The 18,416-nt window shown below is 33.6% G+C and overlaps 1 protein-coding gene across 1 annotated transcript in view; it reads right to left on the bottom strand.

Moving 5' to 3' along the window:
- Nucleotides 1–18,416, bottom strand: part of LOC124521070 (transmembrane protease serine 11F) — a 71,024-nt gene that overhangs the window by 26,036 nt on the left and 26,572 nt on the right. The window contains exons 2-3 of the mRNA XM_047092250.1: nt 12,662–12,813; nt 5,163–5,281 (exon numbers count right to left, since the gene is read on the bottom strand). Of these exons, the coding sequence (XP_046948206.1) occupies nt 5,163–5,281; nt 12,662–12,813 (271 nt within the window). The remainder of the gene's footprint in view (nt 1–5,162; nt 5,282–12,661; nt 12,814–18,416) is intronic.

Consider the following 18,416-nt stretch of genomic DNA (forward strand, 5'->3'; position numbering starts at 1 on the left):
CAGCTATTGAAGAAAACAAAAATCCCAGGTAAGAGAAACAAATAAAAGCCATCCAAATCAGAATTGAAGAAGTAAAATTCTCTTAACAAATGACATGATCTTACAGTAGAAAACCCTAAAGATTACACATGTTTCCTCCCCACACACCTCACAAACCTGTTAGAACTAATCAATGAATTCATTGAAGTTGGAAGATACACAATCAAAATACAAAAGTCAGTCACATTTCTATACACTAATAATGAAGTATCTAAAAAAGAAATTAAGAAAATAATATAATTTTCAATAGCATCAAAAACAGTAAAATATGTACTAGTAAACTAGTAAACTTAACCAAGGAGGTGAAAGATTTGTACACTGAAAATGATAAAACATTGATAAAAGAAATTGAAGAAGACACAAATAAATGGAAAGATATCTTGTGTTCATGGATTAGAAAAATTAGTATTGTTAAAATGTCCATTCTACCCAAAGCAATCTACAGATTCAATATAATACCTATCAAAATTACAATGGCAATTTTCCACAGATAGAAAAACAATCATAAAATTCATATTGAACCACAAAAGACCCTGAATAGCCAAAGCAATCTTGAATAAGAACAAAGCTGAGGGCATCACACTTCTTGAATTCAAATTATATTACAAAATTATAGTAATCAAAACAGTGTGATACTGGCACAAAACCCAATATGTAGGCTAATAGAAAAGAATAGACTACCCAAAAATAAAACCATGCATATATGGTCAACTAATCCTTGGCAAGGTCACCTAGAATACAAAATGGGGAAAGTATAATCTCTTCAATAAATGGTCTTAGGAAAATTGGTTTTTCACATGCAGAAGAATGAAATTAGATCCTTATCCTACTCCATATACAAAATGGATTAAAGTCTTACATTTAAGACCTGAAGCCATGAAACTCCTAGAAAAAAAACATGGAGAAAAAGGCCCTTGACACTGGTCCTGGCAATGATTTTTTGTATATGACAACAAAATCAGATAAATAAATAAATAAATAAATAAGCAAGCCAAAAATAAACAAGTGGGATTACATTAAATTAATAGCTTCTGCATGGCAAAGGAAACCATCAACAAAATGAAAAAGCAACCTATGGGATGAGAGAAAATATTTGCAAATCATATAGTCGATAAACGGTTAATATCCAAACTATAAGCAATGACAAAAAAAGAGCTTTTACTATTAAATCTAACCAAAGATGAATAAGACCTTTAAGAAAAACACATTAAAGCTTTATTGAAATATAGTAAATATGGGTAAATAAATGAAGATATCAATTATTTCTCTAAATCTCTCTATTTGAAGCAATCTGAATAAAAATCCCAATATAAATGTTTGTATGTGTGCATATGTGTGTATTATTTGATATGAAAAGAAAAGGGTTAAGAATAACTAAGACATACCTGAAGAAGATGGTGATAAATTCAGGTGTACTGGGTTGAATGATGGCCCCCTAAAAAGATATGTCTAAGTCTGGGAACATGTGAATGTGATCTTATTTGGTAGAATCTTTGCAGATCCTATGTTAAGGATTTCAAGATAAAACCAATGTGGTTTTATCCAGGAAAATCCTGAATCTAATGATTTTAATTTAATAATCCAATGCCTTTATTGGAGTGGAGAAGCACAGAGCAAAAGGTCAGGTGAAGATGGAAACACAGATTGCAGTTATGTAGCTATGTCAGGGAATGACTGAACCTACCAGAAGCTGAAAGAGGCAAATAAAGATTCTTCCCTAGAACATTTCAAGGAGCCCAGCCCTGTTAATACCTTGATTTCAGATTTCTAGCCTCCATAACTGTGAGAGAATAAATTTCTGTTATTTTAATCCACTAGTTTTTGGTAATTTGGTACAGCAACACTAAGAAACTAATATAACCAGTATCAACACTTACTGTCAAACCGCAGAGGTTAAAACATTGTGGTACTGACACAATGCAAAACAAGCTGATCAATGGAACAGATTAGAGAGCCCAGCAACATCCAGATTCACATATGGAAACTTGATTTGTGGCAGAAATGGCATGGCATATCAGCCAAAAAGAAAAGACTGCTCAATCAGTGGTGCTAAGAGAACTGCTTACTCATATGGGGGGGGGGGCAAAAAATGAAATTAAATCTCTAAATCAAACACATATGCAAATATCAACTCCATGTAGAATGAATGCTTAAATGCAAAAAGGAAAAAGGATTTTTTTGACAGTGACATCAGTATCAGAAAGGATTTCTTTTACAAACACAAAGGGCACTAATAACAAAAGAATGATGTACGTAACTATATTAAAACTGAGAATACTGTTCATTAAAATATGTTATAAAGAAAATGAAAAGGCAAGCCACAAAATGGAAAAAAGGATTGAATTGAAAGAATTTTTCAATAATATAATGAACAAAGTATTCATTTTCCAAAAATGTTTCTAGAAAAAATTAAAAACCAAAAATACAAGAAGACATGGTCATATTACACTGTATGTTAACTAAAGAAAAAAGAAAGAAAAAGAAAAGTAATGGGAAAAAAATCATGAGTAGATATTTATAAAGGACAAAATACAAATGGTTGCTAACCACTGGTGAACCTTATTAATAATCAGGAAAATGCAAATTGAATCCACAATGAGTTACCATTTTATACAGATACCAGTTTGGCAAAAGTCAATTTTGTAGAAAATTTTGGTGAGTAGGAAGGGCAAGATGAACTCTCATGCCCTGCTGGTGGTGGTGTAAATGTCTACAAACCCCCTGGAAAACCATTGATAAAAATCTGCTAAAGCTAAGTATTAGCATAACCTGTAACCCAGCAAACCATCTGCTTGGTTCATGACCTACGGGAGGCTCTTGCACATGCACTAGGAGTACGTGCGCTAAACTGAAAGGATGTTAATTAGCTGCATTATTCAGAATTACAAAGTAGCTCAAATGTTTGTCAATTGCAGAATGAATTAATAATTAGTAGTATATTCTTTTTAGGGCATTCTACACTGAAGTGAAAATAAATGAGCTATAGCTACATGCATCAAAATGGGAAAAATCTCAAAAATATAATGTTGAGTGAAAGAATGAAATCACAGAAGGATATAATATAATTACATTTACATAAAGTTCAAGAGAGGTAAAATTGCATACTATGCTATTTGAGTATGCATAAATAGGTGATAAAACCACAGAATGATTAAATCCAAATTCAAAATAGAAATGTTTAACTATGAAGAAGAGAGAGAGAGAAGAACATATAGAGGTTTCAGAAGTACTGGTAAAGTTCTGAAAATTGGTGGTGGGTTCTTGGATATTCTTTGAAATGTTTTACACACTTTTTAAAGTATGATGATATCCCAACAAAAATGAATGAAATATCAAATATCAAATACCAAGACACATCATTATGAAATTTTAGAAAACAAAAAATAGAGTACAAAATCTTCTAGAGAAAGAAGACATTTCCTTAAAAGAAACACCATCTCTCATCAGCTGCATGTGATAGAGTAAAAAAAATGAAGCAAGGTTTCAGATGGTCTGAAGAGAAGTGATTTTCAATTTAAAGTTTTATATTCGAACTGTTGCTTGAGTGGAACATAGGACTTTTTTCCAACATAAAGTAATTCATAAATGTTACCTCCCATGCACTTTTTTCTTAAGGAAGGTGCTTGAGGACATAACCCACCATATCAAGGAAAATATGGGATTCAAGAAGCAATGGATCTCACATGCTAGAGCAGTCCTGTTTTGACCCAGGTTACCTCTCTGAAGTGGACCTAGAAAGCAACCAGTTCAAATTGAAGCAGAAAGCACAAAGTTTTGAGAAGAATGAAAGAAATAAAGAAATATTGAGACTTTGGACATATCTGAAGATATAGCAAAATGGTGGAGAACTTTAAAAAAATAAGTGAGTTGTATTTAAAATTGCTTCTGGGAGCATTCTTCTTTGAATAGCATAAGAATTGCTGCAACATGATTATTATAAACACTTGTTAAATGACAAACACTATTTAAACAACTATGGAAATGAAAAATACTTTCATTGGTTTTCAATAGTTAGAATCAACCTACATATAGATACATAACTAAATAAAATGCAAATACTTTCCCACATTGTTAATAATTCAGAGAAAGGAAAGTACAATGAGTGAAGGGTTGGAGTGCTAAGGTCATCTTTTAATTGAGCTAGTATTTACGGGTAATCATAAATAATCATAGTAATTCAATCTCCTTTCTACAGAGCTATTGCTCTGTTGTTCCAGAATAACTCTCCTAAGCATTAAGGAGTACACTTTAAGCTAATATACTGGGTTTTGCTAAACAAATCTGTGGTCTCCGTGGACAAGCTTCTCATGGGACAAAAAATAGAAGACTATTCTATTTGACTTTCTACTAGGATAGGTAAAGATCTAGCTTGTCTTATATACTTTCAAAATTAGACATGCCTTGATAAATGTGTACATTTTCAAGGGAAACCAAAATATTTGAGGGGCAGAACTAGATTTGAGATTGGCATCAAAAATTGCCAACATACATCCTCGTATGTGATGCTTTACATAATTTTTTTTTTAATTTTTTTTTTTCAACATTTATTTTTGGGACAGAGAGAGACAGAGCATGAATGGGGGAGGGGCAGAGAGAGAGGGAGACACAGAATCGGAAACAGGCTCCAGGCTCTGAGCCATCAGCCCAGAGCCTGAAGTGGGGCTCGAACTCACGGACCGCGAGATCGTGACCTGGCTGAAGTCGGACGCTTAACCGACTGCGCCACCCAGGCGCCCCATGCTTTACATAATTTTAAAAGCAAAATAAACAAAATGATAAGGCAAAATGGCAATCCTATATTCTTATGTTGAAAAAGATTATGGAAAATGAACCAGGAAAGAAAATCAAGAGTTAAAAATAGGAAGAACATCTATTTGACTCATCAGGTTTTTTTGTTGTTGCTAATTGGTGGCCTACTGTAATCTACATACGTTTAATGGTACATAACATTATTCTAAATATTTTACATATATTAAGTTGTTTAATCCTCACAACTATATGATCTATATATTATCTACAGTGCACAGAAGAAGTTAAGGCAGGAAGAAGCTAAGTTCTTATAGCAACCATATTGAAAGTGAAACAGAAAATACATAAACTTTTGGAACTTCTATTGAACTTACCATTCTCTCAATCTGATGACTCCTTTCTATAAACTCTCTTGAGCTTTTCATTCCATAATTTTCTTTGTATTTTATATTTGTTACTTTAAAAGAGGCAAGGTAATAGAATGACTTATCATCTGAAAGGTAAAAATAAATAAAAGGTCCATGCTTAAATATAATCAGTTTTGTGTTCCCCAACCCCAGGAAATAGATTTACCATAGTGCAGTTTATTTCTTCTTGGTGCAAAAATTATTGTGGACATTTTTCAAATATTTTATAATTTTATCATTGTACCCATCTAAAATAGAAAATTCAGGCCTCCAAGTATACTTTCAGAATACCTCATTTACAGTGTTTATGCATATCAAAATTTTCATACAATTGGACATGTAACATGGAAAGTAAATATTGAAAGTGACTGCTAAAAGTCATGTAAAAATTATCAATTTCCTCAAAGAATTGTAATATAAGTATATCTTAGCTGAGCTGTATTATGAAGATACATTGAACAGGCTATCAGTTTTTTCCATGCTACTAATAGGAACTAGTATTTATTGTTTTCACTTTCTTTTTGCCCATTTAACTCTCAATTCTCTGTACTCTACCCTTGACACACCAGTGTAACTGCCATTGTCAAGGACAACAGTCATAATATCTAAGAGCCACCTTTTTGGGGGTCTTTCTTCTTTTTAATCTTGATTTCTTTGCCGCCTTAATAATATTCCTTGAAACCCCATCCTAGACTTTATGGAGACATCTTCTAACTTTCTTTCTACCTGGCCACTCCTTCTCAGTTACCTTGGAGAGCTCTTTATTTTTACTTCTATCCTTAGCCACTTAGCATTTTATCTTGTCCCGGTCATGTTAATGTTAACTCCTTCTGGGTGATCCTAATGGTGATGGCCTCAAACATTAAGTATTTGTTGATGTTGAAAGATCAACTGGGGCACATTTACATTTGCAAGGGTTTTTTTGAGCAAAGGGCGATTCCAATTGGGCAGCATCAAACCAAGTGATTAAGATCCCTCCACTGACAGAAGTGAAGGGAAATTTGTATAGACAGGATGTAAAAGAAAAGCAAGGAAATCATTTGATTGCCTGTAGCTTAAGCAGTTGCCTTATAAAGGAAAGCCTACTGAGCTGTTTGTGATAGTTGTTCTTAAGTTTCATTTTCTGAGATTTGAGTGCACTTACTCTGGTTTAGGTTTAGGTTTCCTTACGTAGGCTACCAAGGCACTAGAGCCACCTTAGTACAATGACTTCCCTGTTTAATTATTTTAACAATTGATGACCCCTAAATTTTATCTTCAGGCTAGATCTTTGTCATGAATTTCAATTCTGTATCAAATAAGGAGACTATTTGTTGGACATCAAATAGGCACCTTAAAAATAATATTTCCAAATGGAAATAATCATTTACTTCTTCCTGTACCCAAGCCTGCCCCACCTCCTACATTTTCTATCTTCATTAACAGCTCCATCATCCACAGTCACCCCAAACTTAGCTTCATCCTCATTTCCAACATCCAGCCTTTCCATCTTTAAGTTTTATTTATTGAATCTATTAATATATCTCAAATCTTTTCTCCCACCCAGAGAAGCTACATCCTTAATTCAGGTCCTCATCAACCACCTAGCTAGTATCTATCCAAAACAAAATGACTTTTTTATTAAAAAAGAAGTTGCCCATCTAGATTCTCTATCTTAAATGCTATCATTACAATGATATCATTACAACCAGACTAGAAATCTTAGACATTAGAAATCTTGATCTCTTTCTAATTAATCAGCAAGTTCTGACTATGTTATCTAAATTTTAAAAATCTATCTTCTATTCACATGTTGTACTGCTACTAGTGCTGTAGTTTATTCCCTTATTATTTATTGTCTAGAAAATGTAACAGCTGGGACACCTGGGTGGCTTGGTCAGTTAAGCTTCTGACTTTGGTTCAGATCATGATCTCCTGGTTTGTGGGTTTGAGCCCCATGTCAGGCTCTGTGCTGACAGCTCAGAGCCTGGAGCCTGCTTTGGATTCTGTGACTCCCTCTCTCTCTCTGCCCCTCCCCTGCTCATGCTCTGTTTCCCTCTGTCTCTCAAAAAATGAATAAAAATGTAAAAAAAAAAAGAAAAATAAATAAAATGTAATAGCATACTAACTAATACCCTGCCTCAAGTCCTGTTTTTCTCAAATCTATTCCCCACATAGTAATCTTAAAATTGCAAATTTGACAAGATGACTTCCCCAATTAAAATGTTTCCACTTTTCTCCGTTTCTTATGGTAAGGTGTCTTAACTCTACTATGATCTCCAAAAGTTTTCCTTGACCTGGATCCTACCTGTGCCTTTGAGCATATTCTTTGCAACATTCCCCTTAGGATTTATGTTGAGACTACAGCAAACTGTTTGCATTTGTCTACATTCACCATGCTGGGTATTTGTTTCCCCCTAAGATTTTGCTTCTGTAAACCCTTTGCTTGAAATGCCATTCCAAAGGCATTTCCATGCATAAATTCTACTCATGACATTACTTCCAAATGGGGAAAATATCTGGAACATTCAGCCTTAGTTAGATAAGGACTTCACAATTGTGCCACTATAACCATCCTGTGAAGAGTTCTATTTGGTACTTGCCACAATATCATAATAACCTATAGATTTTAGTCCACTGTAATGTCAAGTCTTTGAGCAAAGTATTGTACCATTTTTGCATTTGAAGAGGAAGTACCATTTTAGGTAATATGAGTAAAAAGAACAATACCTTAAGCTTTTTACAAGTCAAGGAAAAATAATTATTTCAATAGTCAATATTTCTTAAGTATATAATAGATCAGACTCTGTGCTAAGCATTCTAACTTTTAATTTAATTTATTTTTTTAAATTTTCAGACTATAAGTGCTATATTAGAAACTCTGAAATGAACAGAAATATATAAAAAAGAATAAAAGTAATCTATAACCCTAACATCTAGAAGGAACTAATATTATTATTTTGACTCATGTTTCTTTTTCTAAAAATATTGTTTTCATTGACTGCAACTCAGTGAATTAGGAAAGTACCCTGCCAAAATGACCCAGCTAGTATATGATGGGCCTGAGATTAAAACCAGGGTTTTAATTTGACTTTAAATCCCATGGGAGCATATACTCCCCACATTCCTGGAACTGGAGCCAGTCTTGTAGAATGGGAAGACAAATGATGCTGTTTCAATCCAGACTTAACTAAGAACACTTAGGTTTTCAAGAAGTCAAAAGTAGCTTTAGAGGAGTGCCTGCGTAGTTCAGTCCATTAAACATCTGACTCTTGATTTGGGTTCAGGTCATGATCTCACGGTTGTAAGATTGAGCCCTATATCAGGCTCCTCACTGGATGTGGAACCTCCCTTTCTCTCTGCCCCTCCCCTGCTTGTGCATGTGCACATGCAAGCAGTCTCTCTTTCCCCCCTCTCTCTTAAAAACAAACAAAAAAACTTTAGAAAATTGAGTTTCGGATTTTGTGAAAATATAATTCTAAAGGCAATTCTTCAAAATATTTCATGGATTCTTTATAAAAGATATGTTTTTACCCTATAAGAAAAGATATAAGTAATTCTAAATAATTCTGAAAAAATTAATCTGGATAATGAAACTATTTGTTGAAAAATATAATTTACTATATAATTCTAGGTACCTAAAAAAAAGACAACTTGAAAACTCAGTGTTTGAATTTTTCTTGTTAATATTTCATGTGAATGGTGGTGGTGATGATTTTATTTATTAATATTAAATTATCCTCACACAATTATGAAGCTATCATTATATTTTTGGTATTTTTCATTGATATTTGATGTTTTTCATTGGTTGAAGATATTTGCAACATATTCAACAGATCATGGATATATATACCCAGAATATAGAAAGAACTACACAAATCAATTAAGGACTTCAATAAAAAATGGGAAAAAGATTTGAACAGGCATTTTACAAAAACAGAAATCTAAATTATAAGTTAATACATGGATAAGTGCCCGGTGTTATTGGCAGTCATCAGGCAGATACAAATTAAAATTGCAGTATGTAATAAGTCAGATACAAATTAAAATTACGGAGGCACCTGGGTGGCTCAGTCAGTTAAGCATCCGACTTTGGCTCAGGTCATGATCTCGAGGTTTGTGAGTTTGAGCCCTGCGTCAGGCTCTGTGCTGACAGCTCGGAGCCTGGAGCCTGCTTTGGATTCTGTGTCTCCTTCTCTCTCTGCCCCTCCCCCACTTGTGCTCTGTCTCTCTCGATCAAAAATAAATAAATGTATAAAATTTAAAAAAATTTAAATTACAATAACACTACAATCTATACCAAATTAGCAAATATATAAAGTATGGCAATAGCAAATGCTGGTGAAAATATGGAATGCAGTGGGAACTCCCATACAGGACTGATAGAAAACAGCTTGGTTTTATCCATAAAGTTCAAAAAGCATATGCCCAGTGATGCAGCAACTCTACATCTGTTTATGCTCCCTAGATAAACTTCACATATGTGTACCAATACATATGCATAAGAAGGTTCATAGCTGTATTGTTTTAATGTCTAAAACCTGGAACTACCCAAATGTCCATGAACATTAGAATAGATGAGTATGGCATGTGTAAGGCAACAGAATATTAGTCAATATTGAAAATAAATAGACTAAAGCTAACTACAAAGTGGATGACACATAACAATATTGAGTAGCAACAAGGCTCAAAAGTATGTATAATTTACTATTCAATTATGACTTCACTTTTAAATATTTAATTTACCTTCATTTAAATAAAAAGGGAGGATCTAAATGGAAATCTCAAGGAAAAATAAGAATCCAACACTTCATCAGTCTTTTTATCATGATGAGTAACAAAGAGTTAGCTACATTAATTCTGTTAGGCACTTAATATTTAATTAATAACACAGAAATTTTCTTTTAGAGGGATACCCAAGAATTTATGGAGTTGTAAATATAAAACCTGAGAAAGAGAAAAAATGGCTCCTGACATCTATGAACTGGCCTGATACTATCGCCTAGGCCCTGGTATTCTGTTACAATTTTGTAGAACATCAACATTAGACAAGGCCACTCTGTGACAATATAGGTGATGACAAAAATGAGATCATCTATAGATATATCTGAGCTCAGACAAAAACACTGTTCAAACAAATAATCAAACAAGGCAGAACATTCCCTTATTCTGGCTATTATAAATGAGTGCTCTTTCTCCAACAGTTAACAGCGTTAGCCCCACTTCATTGCTGTTGTCGTTCAGGTAAGATTTATTAAGATACCAAATCACAGCATTATTCCAGCTCTCTGACAGCATCCAATGAAGGATGCATCCTACTTCCTTGAACCCTCCCCAAATCATATAATACACCTTTTCCAACAATCTCTGACCGCCTCATGGTCCCCCATGGTGTATGTTCTCCTCTGCTACAAGAATAAACCCACCTTGTTCAAATGCACCTGTAATTTTGGCGATATTTAGTTGGAGGGCACTGACAAACCATTCATATTCTACAAGTCACTGGATTATTTTATAATCCTTATTTGAAAATTTCCCATATGTTAGGGAGTAGATAATTCATCAGAATGATAATACAGTGAAAGCTAATAATTCATTATTATTGAGATCGCTAGGATAAAAATAGCTTCCTCAAATATACTTCTATCCTAGTGATGTAAATTTTATCAAGTATACTAAAATCCTTACTTCTGTTTTGATTACTTCATATATTTCATTTTTATTTTCCTGCCTTTTAGATCCATTTGTTTTCACTCTTTAAAATTATTATTTTTTAGATACTTTTTCTTCTTGGTGTTATCCTGGTCACTATACTGTGATTTCATTTCATTTTCGTTTCTCTATGCTATAAAAATATGTATATTACTTTTTTGAAATGTGTCTATCATCTTATCTTTTGAAATGTATACGTTATTACCTCTATCTTATTCCTTGGATTCATTAATCCTTTGTCACAGACTATCTTCTCTTTTGTTTTACTAAATTTCCATCTATAATGATGCAGCTTTCAATTAACTGCAGGGAAGTTCCATGTAATAGATTTCTGAAATTCTTGAGTATTAACCCCTGTATTAGTTTCCTGTTGCTGCTGTCACAAATAACCACAAATTCGGAGGCTTAAAACAACACAAATTTATTATTTTACTGTTCTGGAGGTTAAAAGTCTGAAGTGAGTTTTATAGGACTACAGTCAAGTCCTGTTTTCAGGGCTGGTTCCTTCTGGAGGCTGTAAGGGGAGAATCTTTTTCAGCTGCCTTTTTCAGCTTCCAGAGGCTATCCTCATTCCTTGGCTTATGGTTCCATATCACATTATTCCTTTTTGCCCCTGCTTCTGTCATCACATAGCCTTCTTCCTTCTTTGACTTGCTTGCCTCCCTTTTATAAAAACCTTGGAGTTACATTTAGGACCCATCTAGAAAATCCAGCATAACTTTCCTTTCTCAGAAACCTTAACTTAATCACATCTGTAAAGTATTTTTTGCCGTATAAGATAACATCCCAGGTTCCAAAAATTAAGACATGGGTAACCAAAGTGGGAAGGGAGGCATTATTCAGCCTAGCACAACCTCTATGACATTTTAAAAACACTATCATGCCATTATTTTTATTATCCCTTCATTTTTTTTTCTTTTTTGAACACCTGCAGTATTGGGGATGGAGGACATTTTACACACAGAACTACTTTACTCCTTTTTGACCTGGGGATATATTAACAAGAAAGACATAATTACAGAGGACAATTTTGTTTATCCTTTTTATTTCATGAAAGTAAAAAAAATGGATATTTTCAATCCCCCAATAAAGTGGGTAGGAAGGTAAACTTAGCATGTTTGACAATATTTCATCGCTTCCTGATCTTTCAAGTGTGACTTTATTGTTGTGAGTCATATGATTCTGGAGAATTTTAGTCAGTGACTCAGTCATATGAGTTTATAAATACACATGCCAAAGTAAAGGTAAATGAATATTGGTTGACTGTCATCTGGTTTAATTAGTATTATCCATTTTTGCACATCATGCAAAATTGAGTTTTCCTTTCTTCCTCCAGTCATGAAACAATCTCTTTTTCCTTCAAAGATAATGTTTGATTTTTAGCCCATTAAAGATTCTTTTTTAGGTAACTTTTCTCTTATCATCTTTGCTTGGGGAACTCATTAATATATTGTTTTTGAAAAGCAAAAACATATTAAACTCAGCACATGATGTGATTTGTATCTATTCTAAAGATTAAGCTTTCATTCTTCTTTCTCATTTTAAAACTATTGCTTTTAGATGTCTATCCATGTGATAAGGTATATTGCAAGCTTCACTGGCTGGAAATATGTAACCCTGAACTCAATAATGGAACAAACAATAACTTAACATCAATAAGAAATTAGTAATTAAAATTTTAATATCATGCAAATAGCATTTTTTATACAACAGATAATTTCAAGATATTAAGTCATAGAGCACTTAGGCAATAAAAATGTGACCTGGATACTTACCCTCAACAACAAAATGAGTAACGATACCAATTGCAATTCCTATGATTGCTACAATTGCCAATGTGAAAAGAGCTAGACGTATAGGATCCCAAAATTGTTGTCTTCTTTGATATTCAACTTGTGGGTAATCAACTTCTGAAAGCTCAACTGGTCTGTGAAAACAGAAAGAAACAGTAAAACAATTTAAAAAGTCATTATGGTTCTACTTTATGTCCATTTGTTATATTCCTCTAAGAAAATCCTTTATTCTGCTAAATAATAGGATGCTTGGATCTTGAAAAGAACACAAGGCTTTAATTTGCATACCCTCTCCCAACACCCGAATCACAGCATAAATTTTGGTTAAAGTTCTACCAATGTTGTCATTCAAGTGAGAATATTTTCTCACTGCATTTTGTCTGACATATTGGCAATTTGAAATTTGAATGGGGAAGTGCAAAGACTCACTTAATAAAAAGATAATTTATAAATAACATTTCAACATTTTAATAAGAAGTTTCTAGCAAGTTATATAATAATCTCATCAGTTCTGCTTGATTAAAAGTAAAAAAATAATATTAATACTTTTTAATGATTTGTTTTAAAAGTGGCAACACTGCTTTAAAAGACCTGATCATGGTTCTTTGAATATCATTAGCACCTCCCAATGAAATCACCAATTGTGACTTCTTCTTGATAAGACTCCAGTTCCCAGGAAGAATGTTTATTTCCACTTGACTTTTACCTGTCTCTACTCATGCACTATTTCCCCACTCAAAATATCTTAAGCCATTGAAATTATCTTTCTCTAACTTGAAAGTTGGCATTTATTTATTTTCCAAATCCCTGAATAGCATTCAAAGTTTAATATCTTGCAAGTGAGATATTTTTATAAGTTTTTATGTATTTTTAAATTTTTTTAATGTTTGTTTTTGAGAGTGCTGTCAGCACAGAGCCTGACGTGGGGCTCAAAACCACAGACCCTGATATCATGACCTGAGCTGAAGTCAGACACTTAACCAGCTGAGGCACCCAGGTGCCCCAAGTTTTTATATTTTTAACTTTAACAATATTTATTACAAACTTTATTCATTAAATGAGATATAGAAAGTTCTTAGAATAGTACCTACTACATTACAAAAATGTTTCAGAAACAGTTCTAGATCCCTAGAGATATGAAGATTTTAAGATACACTCTTTGCCTTTAGGACGTTCACTCTTTAAAAGAGGATACCAATGTGGAAACAAGTAATTAATATATAGCATGAAATGTACCAAAATAAAACTTTGTGCAAGAAGAGAAAACAATTAACTTTTTGGAGGACTGTGTCAGGAGATTTTATCAAGAAGGTGACACGATTAAATCTTGAGTGTGAATAGGGATATGTTCTGAAACGCCCAGTGGATGACTGGAATTGTAAATAGTATCAAACCCTATGTTTTTCCCTATACATACATAAGTATGATAAAGTTTAATTTATAAATAAGGCATAGTAGGAGATTGACAGCAATCTCTGATAATAAAATAGAGTGATTGTAACAAGCTGTTGTAATAAAAGTTATGCAAATGTGGTCTCTCTTTCAAAGTATCTTACTGTACTGTGCTCACCCTTCTTGTGATGATGTGAGATGAATGACATAAGCATTGGGACTAGCATTAGGCTACTGACTTTCTAACAAGTCAGAAGGAGGATTATCTGCTTTAGGTTGACCACAGGTAACTGAAATCACAGAAAGTGAAGTCTCAAATAAGCAAGGGGTGGGGAGTGATGGTACTGATGTAATTAGTACTGGGATTGAAAATATATACGTGCTTTTGTCCTCAAAGAACTTATTATGGTCTCCAAAGTATGTTCATGGTTGCATGTTTTCTCAGCACTGCTGTACTAGAAAGAGGATATGCTAAGGCTGGTGGGCTGATCAGCTCATGAGGAGTCCCGTAACCCAAAGTAAAAAGTTTGAAATTGACTCTGCTGAAGATGGGGAGCCAAAAAAAGTTTTAATCAGACTGAGAATTTAAGATAATCACAGGATGGGGATTAGAGCAAGAGTGCAGAGAGAAAGACTAGTTTAAAGGTTATTTTGAAGGTCCCAGAGAAAGATGGTGAGGACCTGAGCCAAGGCTGGAGCAGTGGGATGGAGAGGAGGAGATGGATTTAGTCAATTCTTGACTTTTGCTGACTGATTGCTTAGCTGTGGGATAAGCCATTAATTAATGGCTCTCTTGTTTTAGTGTTTAGGTAAATGACCGTGTCTCCTGGCAAGATGAGAAAGATTAAAGGAAGAGACAGCGATTTCAATTGAGACATCAATGTTGTTAGTAACGAACAATGTGCTGTCCTTACACTTGGTTCTGAGCCAAATGGAAAGTCCTTATTTTATGCCCTTTTCTCTTTGACTCATTTTATTTTAGTTGTGTCACTGATACCTGTTTGCATGCCTCTAATAAAAGCCAATGTTAAAGTTGGCACCACAGACCCAGAAAAAAAAATGATTAATATCCCCATGTGCAATACCTTCTTCCTCACCCATAATTGAAGTTTCCATATACAAGATCTTTGACATTAAAAATTCTTGATTATTTATTTTGTGGATATTTTGGTTGCTGCGGTTTTTCTCACTTTCTTTTTTCCTAAGTTTTATCAATTTGCTTTGTTGTACCTGACCCCTTCAAGATGCAAGAAATGGCCAAAAACAAATTCTGTCAAATTTGTGGGGATTATAGCCATATACTAAGCCATGATAACATTGCATCATGGTAAAGAAGATTTTTTGAATCATGGCCGTATTTAATTTTAAAACGAATTTAGTCTATTGATCAGTTATTCTCAGTCTGATGTAACTGAGATGTTGACTTTTGTCTCACAGAAGTTGAAGTAAGTTTTACCAAATACTCATTTCCATGTTTTGAGGTAGAGCTGGCAGAAACATTATGCAGATATCAGCTACGTACAAAGGAAGTGGTCTTTAGCCTAATTGGGAAAATAAGGTTATAAAACCCAACAAAGCATTAAAAAAAATTGTAAATTTGTTGGCTAGTCTGTTGTAAAACGTTTGTGCTGGGCATAATAAGCAAAACAAAACACATTCAAGTCTTAAGTATGCAATAACTAGAATTTGGCTATGAAAAGTTAGAAAGATATTTTAAAATATGTAACAGGTTCAAACTTTGAAAAAGATTGTTTTATTTTGATGACATTTCAAATCCCTTTGTATTTTCCTATATGTTTATTCTGATTTGTACATGACAATTATTTCTTTAAATCGGAATATGAGTCTGATGCTAAATGGAACCTTTTAACCTTTTTATGGGACTTTGTATTGTATTTATTTCAAAGAGAATTAAGCCTTTGTTCCCTTCATTTTTGAGGAGGAGGGTTGTTTGTTTTGCCTTGTTTTATTTTCTTCATGTTAAAATAAAATTAAAATTAAAATTGGGAAATACCTAAGTGGAGAAGGAAAATACAACTCAAATATATTCCTCCATTGAAGCAAATTTTTTAAAGTTAAATGGAAAATGTTGGTACATGCTCCAAAGGGGTAACTACTTTTTTTATGATGGACATAAACCCAGATAAACTGGATTTAATCCTGGTTTTGCTCATAATAGCAAGTTAGTTAAATTCTGAAGCTCAGTCTTCTCACCTGTAAAATGAGGAAGCATTTTATGGCTTTGCTAGGATTGAAAACAGTACAAAAAGATCAAGCTTTGAAAACCAGCAAGGTTCGCCTCCACCAGACTCACAGATTTGTAGCAAACTGAGAATAGCTCTTAAAGGTTCCCAGGAACTCACCTGCCCCAGCGCCTAGCTATTTCATTCTTATGATTTAACTCAGGTAGATATAGCTGACTAACTACAGTATCCCAGACCCAAAAGATGTCTGTAAGAAAGTTCAGTCTATGCCTTTCTCTGCAGACAGCCTCACAAATGCTCTGATGAAAAGAGCAAACATAACCTCTCCTCAAAATGCCATTTGTTTAGATTAGCAATTAAGTTCAGAGTTATGTCCTTTTTTAGAGGCAGGTTCTTTGGTGACAAGTGCTGTAATCATACCTAAATAAATGAGAAAGCTTGCCTCTCTCAAAAACTAGTTGTAATAAGCTCTATGATTACTGTATCAAAGATGGCTGACTGTTGGACATATGATGCTTACCAGAGTTCAGTCATGCACTTTTAGAAAATTTATTTAAGCAATTGAAATTGAGTTGCTTTTCCCCAGTTTCTTTTACAGAACTTTTCTTAAAATGGAGGCATTTATAGCAAAATAATTCAGATTCTAACTAGTGTAGTGTAAGTAGAAGTATGCAGAAAGAAGCATATCTTTGTGCATTAAATAGCATGTGTATTTTTCTTCTATGTTAGGCACAATGGGGGAGATTATTGTATGATTAAGATATCTCTCAGTCCTTCAGATCTCAGTCCCATATATCTTTAGGTTATAGATCTTAATATGAGAATCATTGGAACAAAGCTGTTCAAAATCCATGAAATATGGAAAAATTATAGTATTTTTTACCAGATTCAGGAATAATGAATTAGAAATAAGTCATGAAAATGAAAATAGCCTATTAGTGCCTAAATTACTCTTATTCCAGAATTCTCAAAGTTAATACATTTGTACCCTTTTACAGAGTTAGGGGCAGCTGGGTGGCTCAGTCGGTTCAGAGTTGGTCTGATTCTTGATTTTGGCTCAGGTCATGATCTCACAGTCATGAGATTGGGTCCCGTATAAGGCTCCACACTGGCATGGAGCCTACTTAAGATTCTCTCTCTGTCTCTGTCTCTCTCTCTCTCTCATTCTCTCTCTCTCTCTCTCTCTCTCTCTCTTTCTTCCTCTGCCTCCCCCCACTCACACACACTCTCTCTATCTCAAAAAAAATTAAATAAATAAATAAATAAATAAATAAATAAATAAATAAATAAAAAGAAAAATAAAGAGTTAATTGAAATATATGTAAGCCTATATGGTTCAGGGGGATTATACCAGTCACAGAGGATACTCACATGATAGACATTCCCAAGCTAGAGTAAAACTTTCTTACTCAGCAAACATAACTACTAGATATTATCTAGATGGAATAGTCGGGTGGCAAAAAGGTTAATTTTTAAATTCATATCTAGGATTTATCTTCTGCCTGTCATTTTGCTTGATAGGACTTAAACCACTAATTTGAGACCCTCAATAGCATGTGTTTTGGTACAGTACCCTGCCTCTTTTTAAACTTTAATCTGTTTTAGTTAATTCAGTTATAAAATTGGGATTTTAGTTAATTCACCATATTTCATTACTGAAATATACTGGCATTGCTTTTCCCATTTCTAGACTTCCTATTATAGTTGTGTGTGTGTGCGTGTGTGCGCGTGTATGTGCGTGTGTGTGTGTGTGTGTGTGTGTTTGATTTTCTAAGTTTATATCACTGGAAAACATTTATGCTATTATTGAATAATTATTTCTTGGTTTAGCATTGGTGTTGGTATTAGTGTTAGCATTGATAGACTAATTCTCAGCTTCTCTGAACTAATTACTAATTATAATCTTTTCAGGTCATATATAAATAATAAGCATTTAATAATAACTAATAGAGATATAATTAAAATATCTGTATTATTTATACTATAGTATTTTATTTGTAGATGCTGAGGCAAAGCTTGGTTTGTGCTTTGTAAATGTGGGTATTATCTACTTTCTCTGAACTCCACATAGACTAGAAGTTTTTTCAATACTTTTTTTTTCTCCTATAGTCTTACTATGCGATTATTGAGTTCATGGTAAA

Source organism: Lynx rufus, unplaced genomic scaffold (assembly GCF_022079265.1).
Source record: "Lynx rufus isolate CCGP_SWC_20201006 ecotype Redwood Valley unplaced genomic scaffold, mLynRuf1.p SCAF_3, whole genome shotgun sequence".
Lineage (NCBI taxonomy): Eukaryota > Metazoa > Chordata > Mammalia > Carnivora > Felidae > Lynx > Lynx rufus.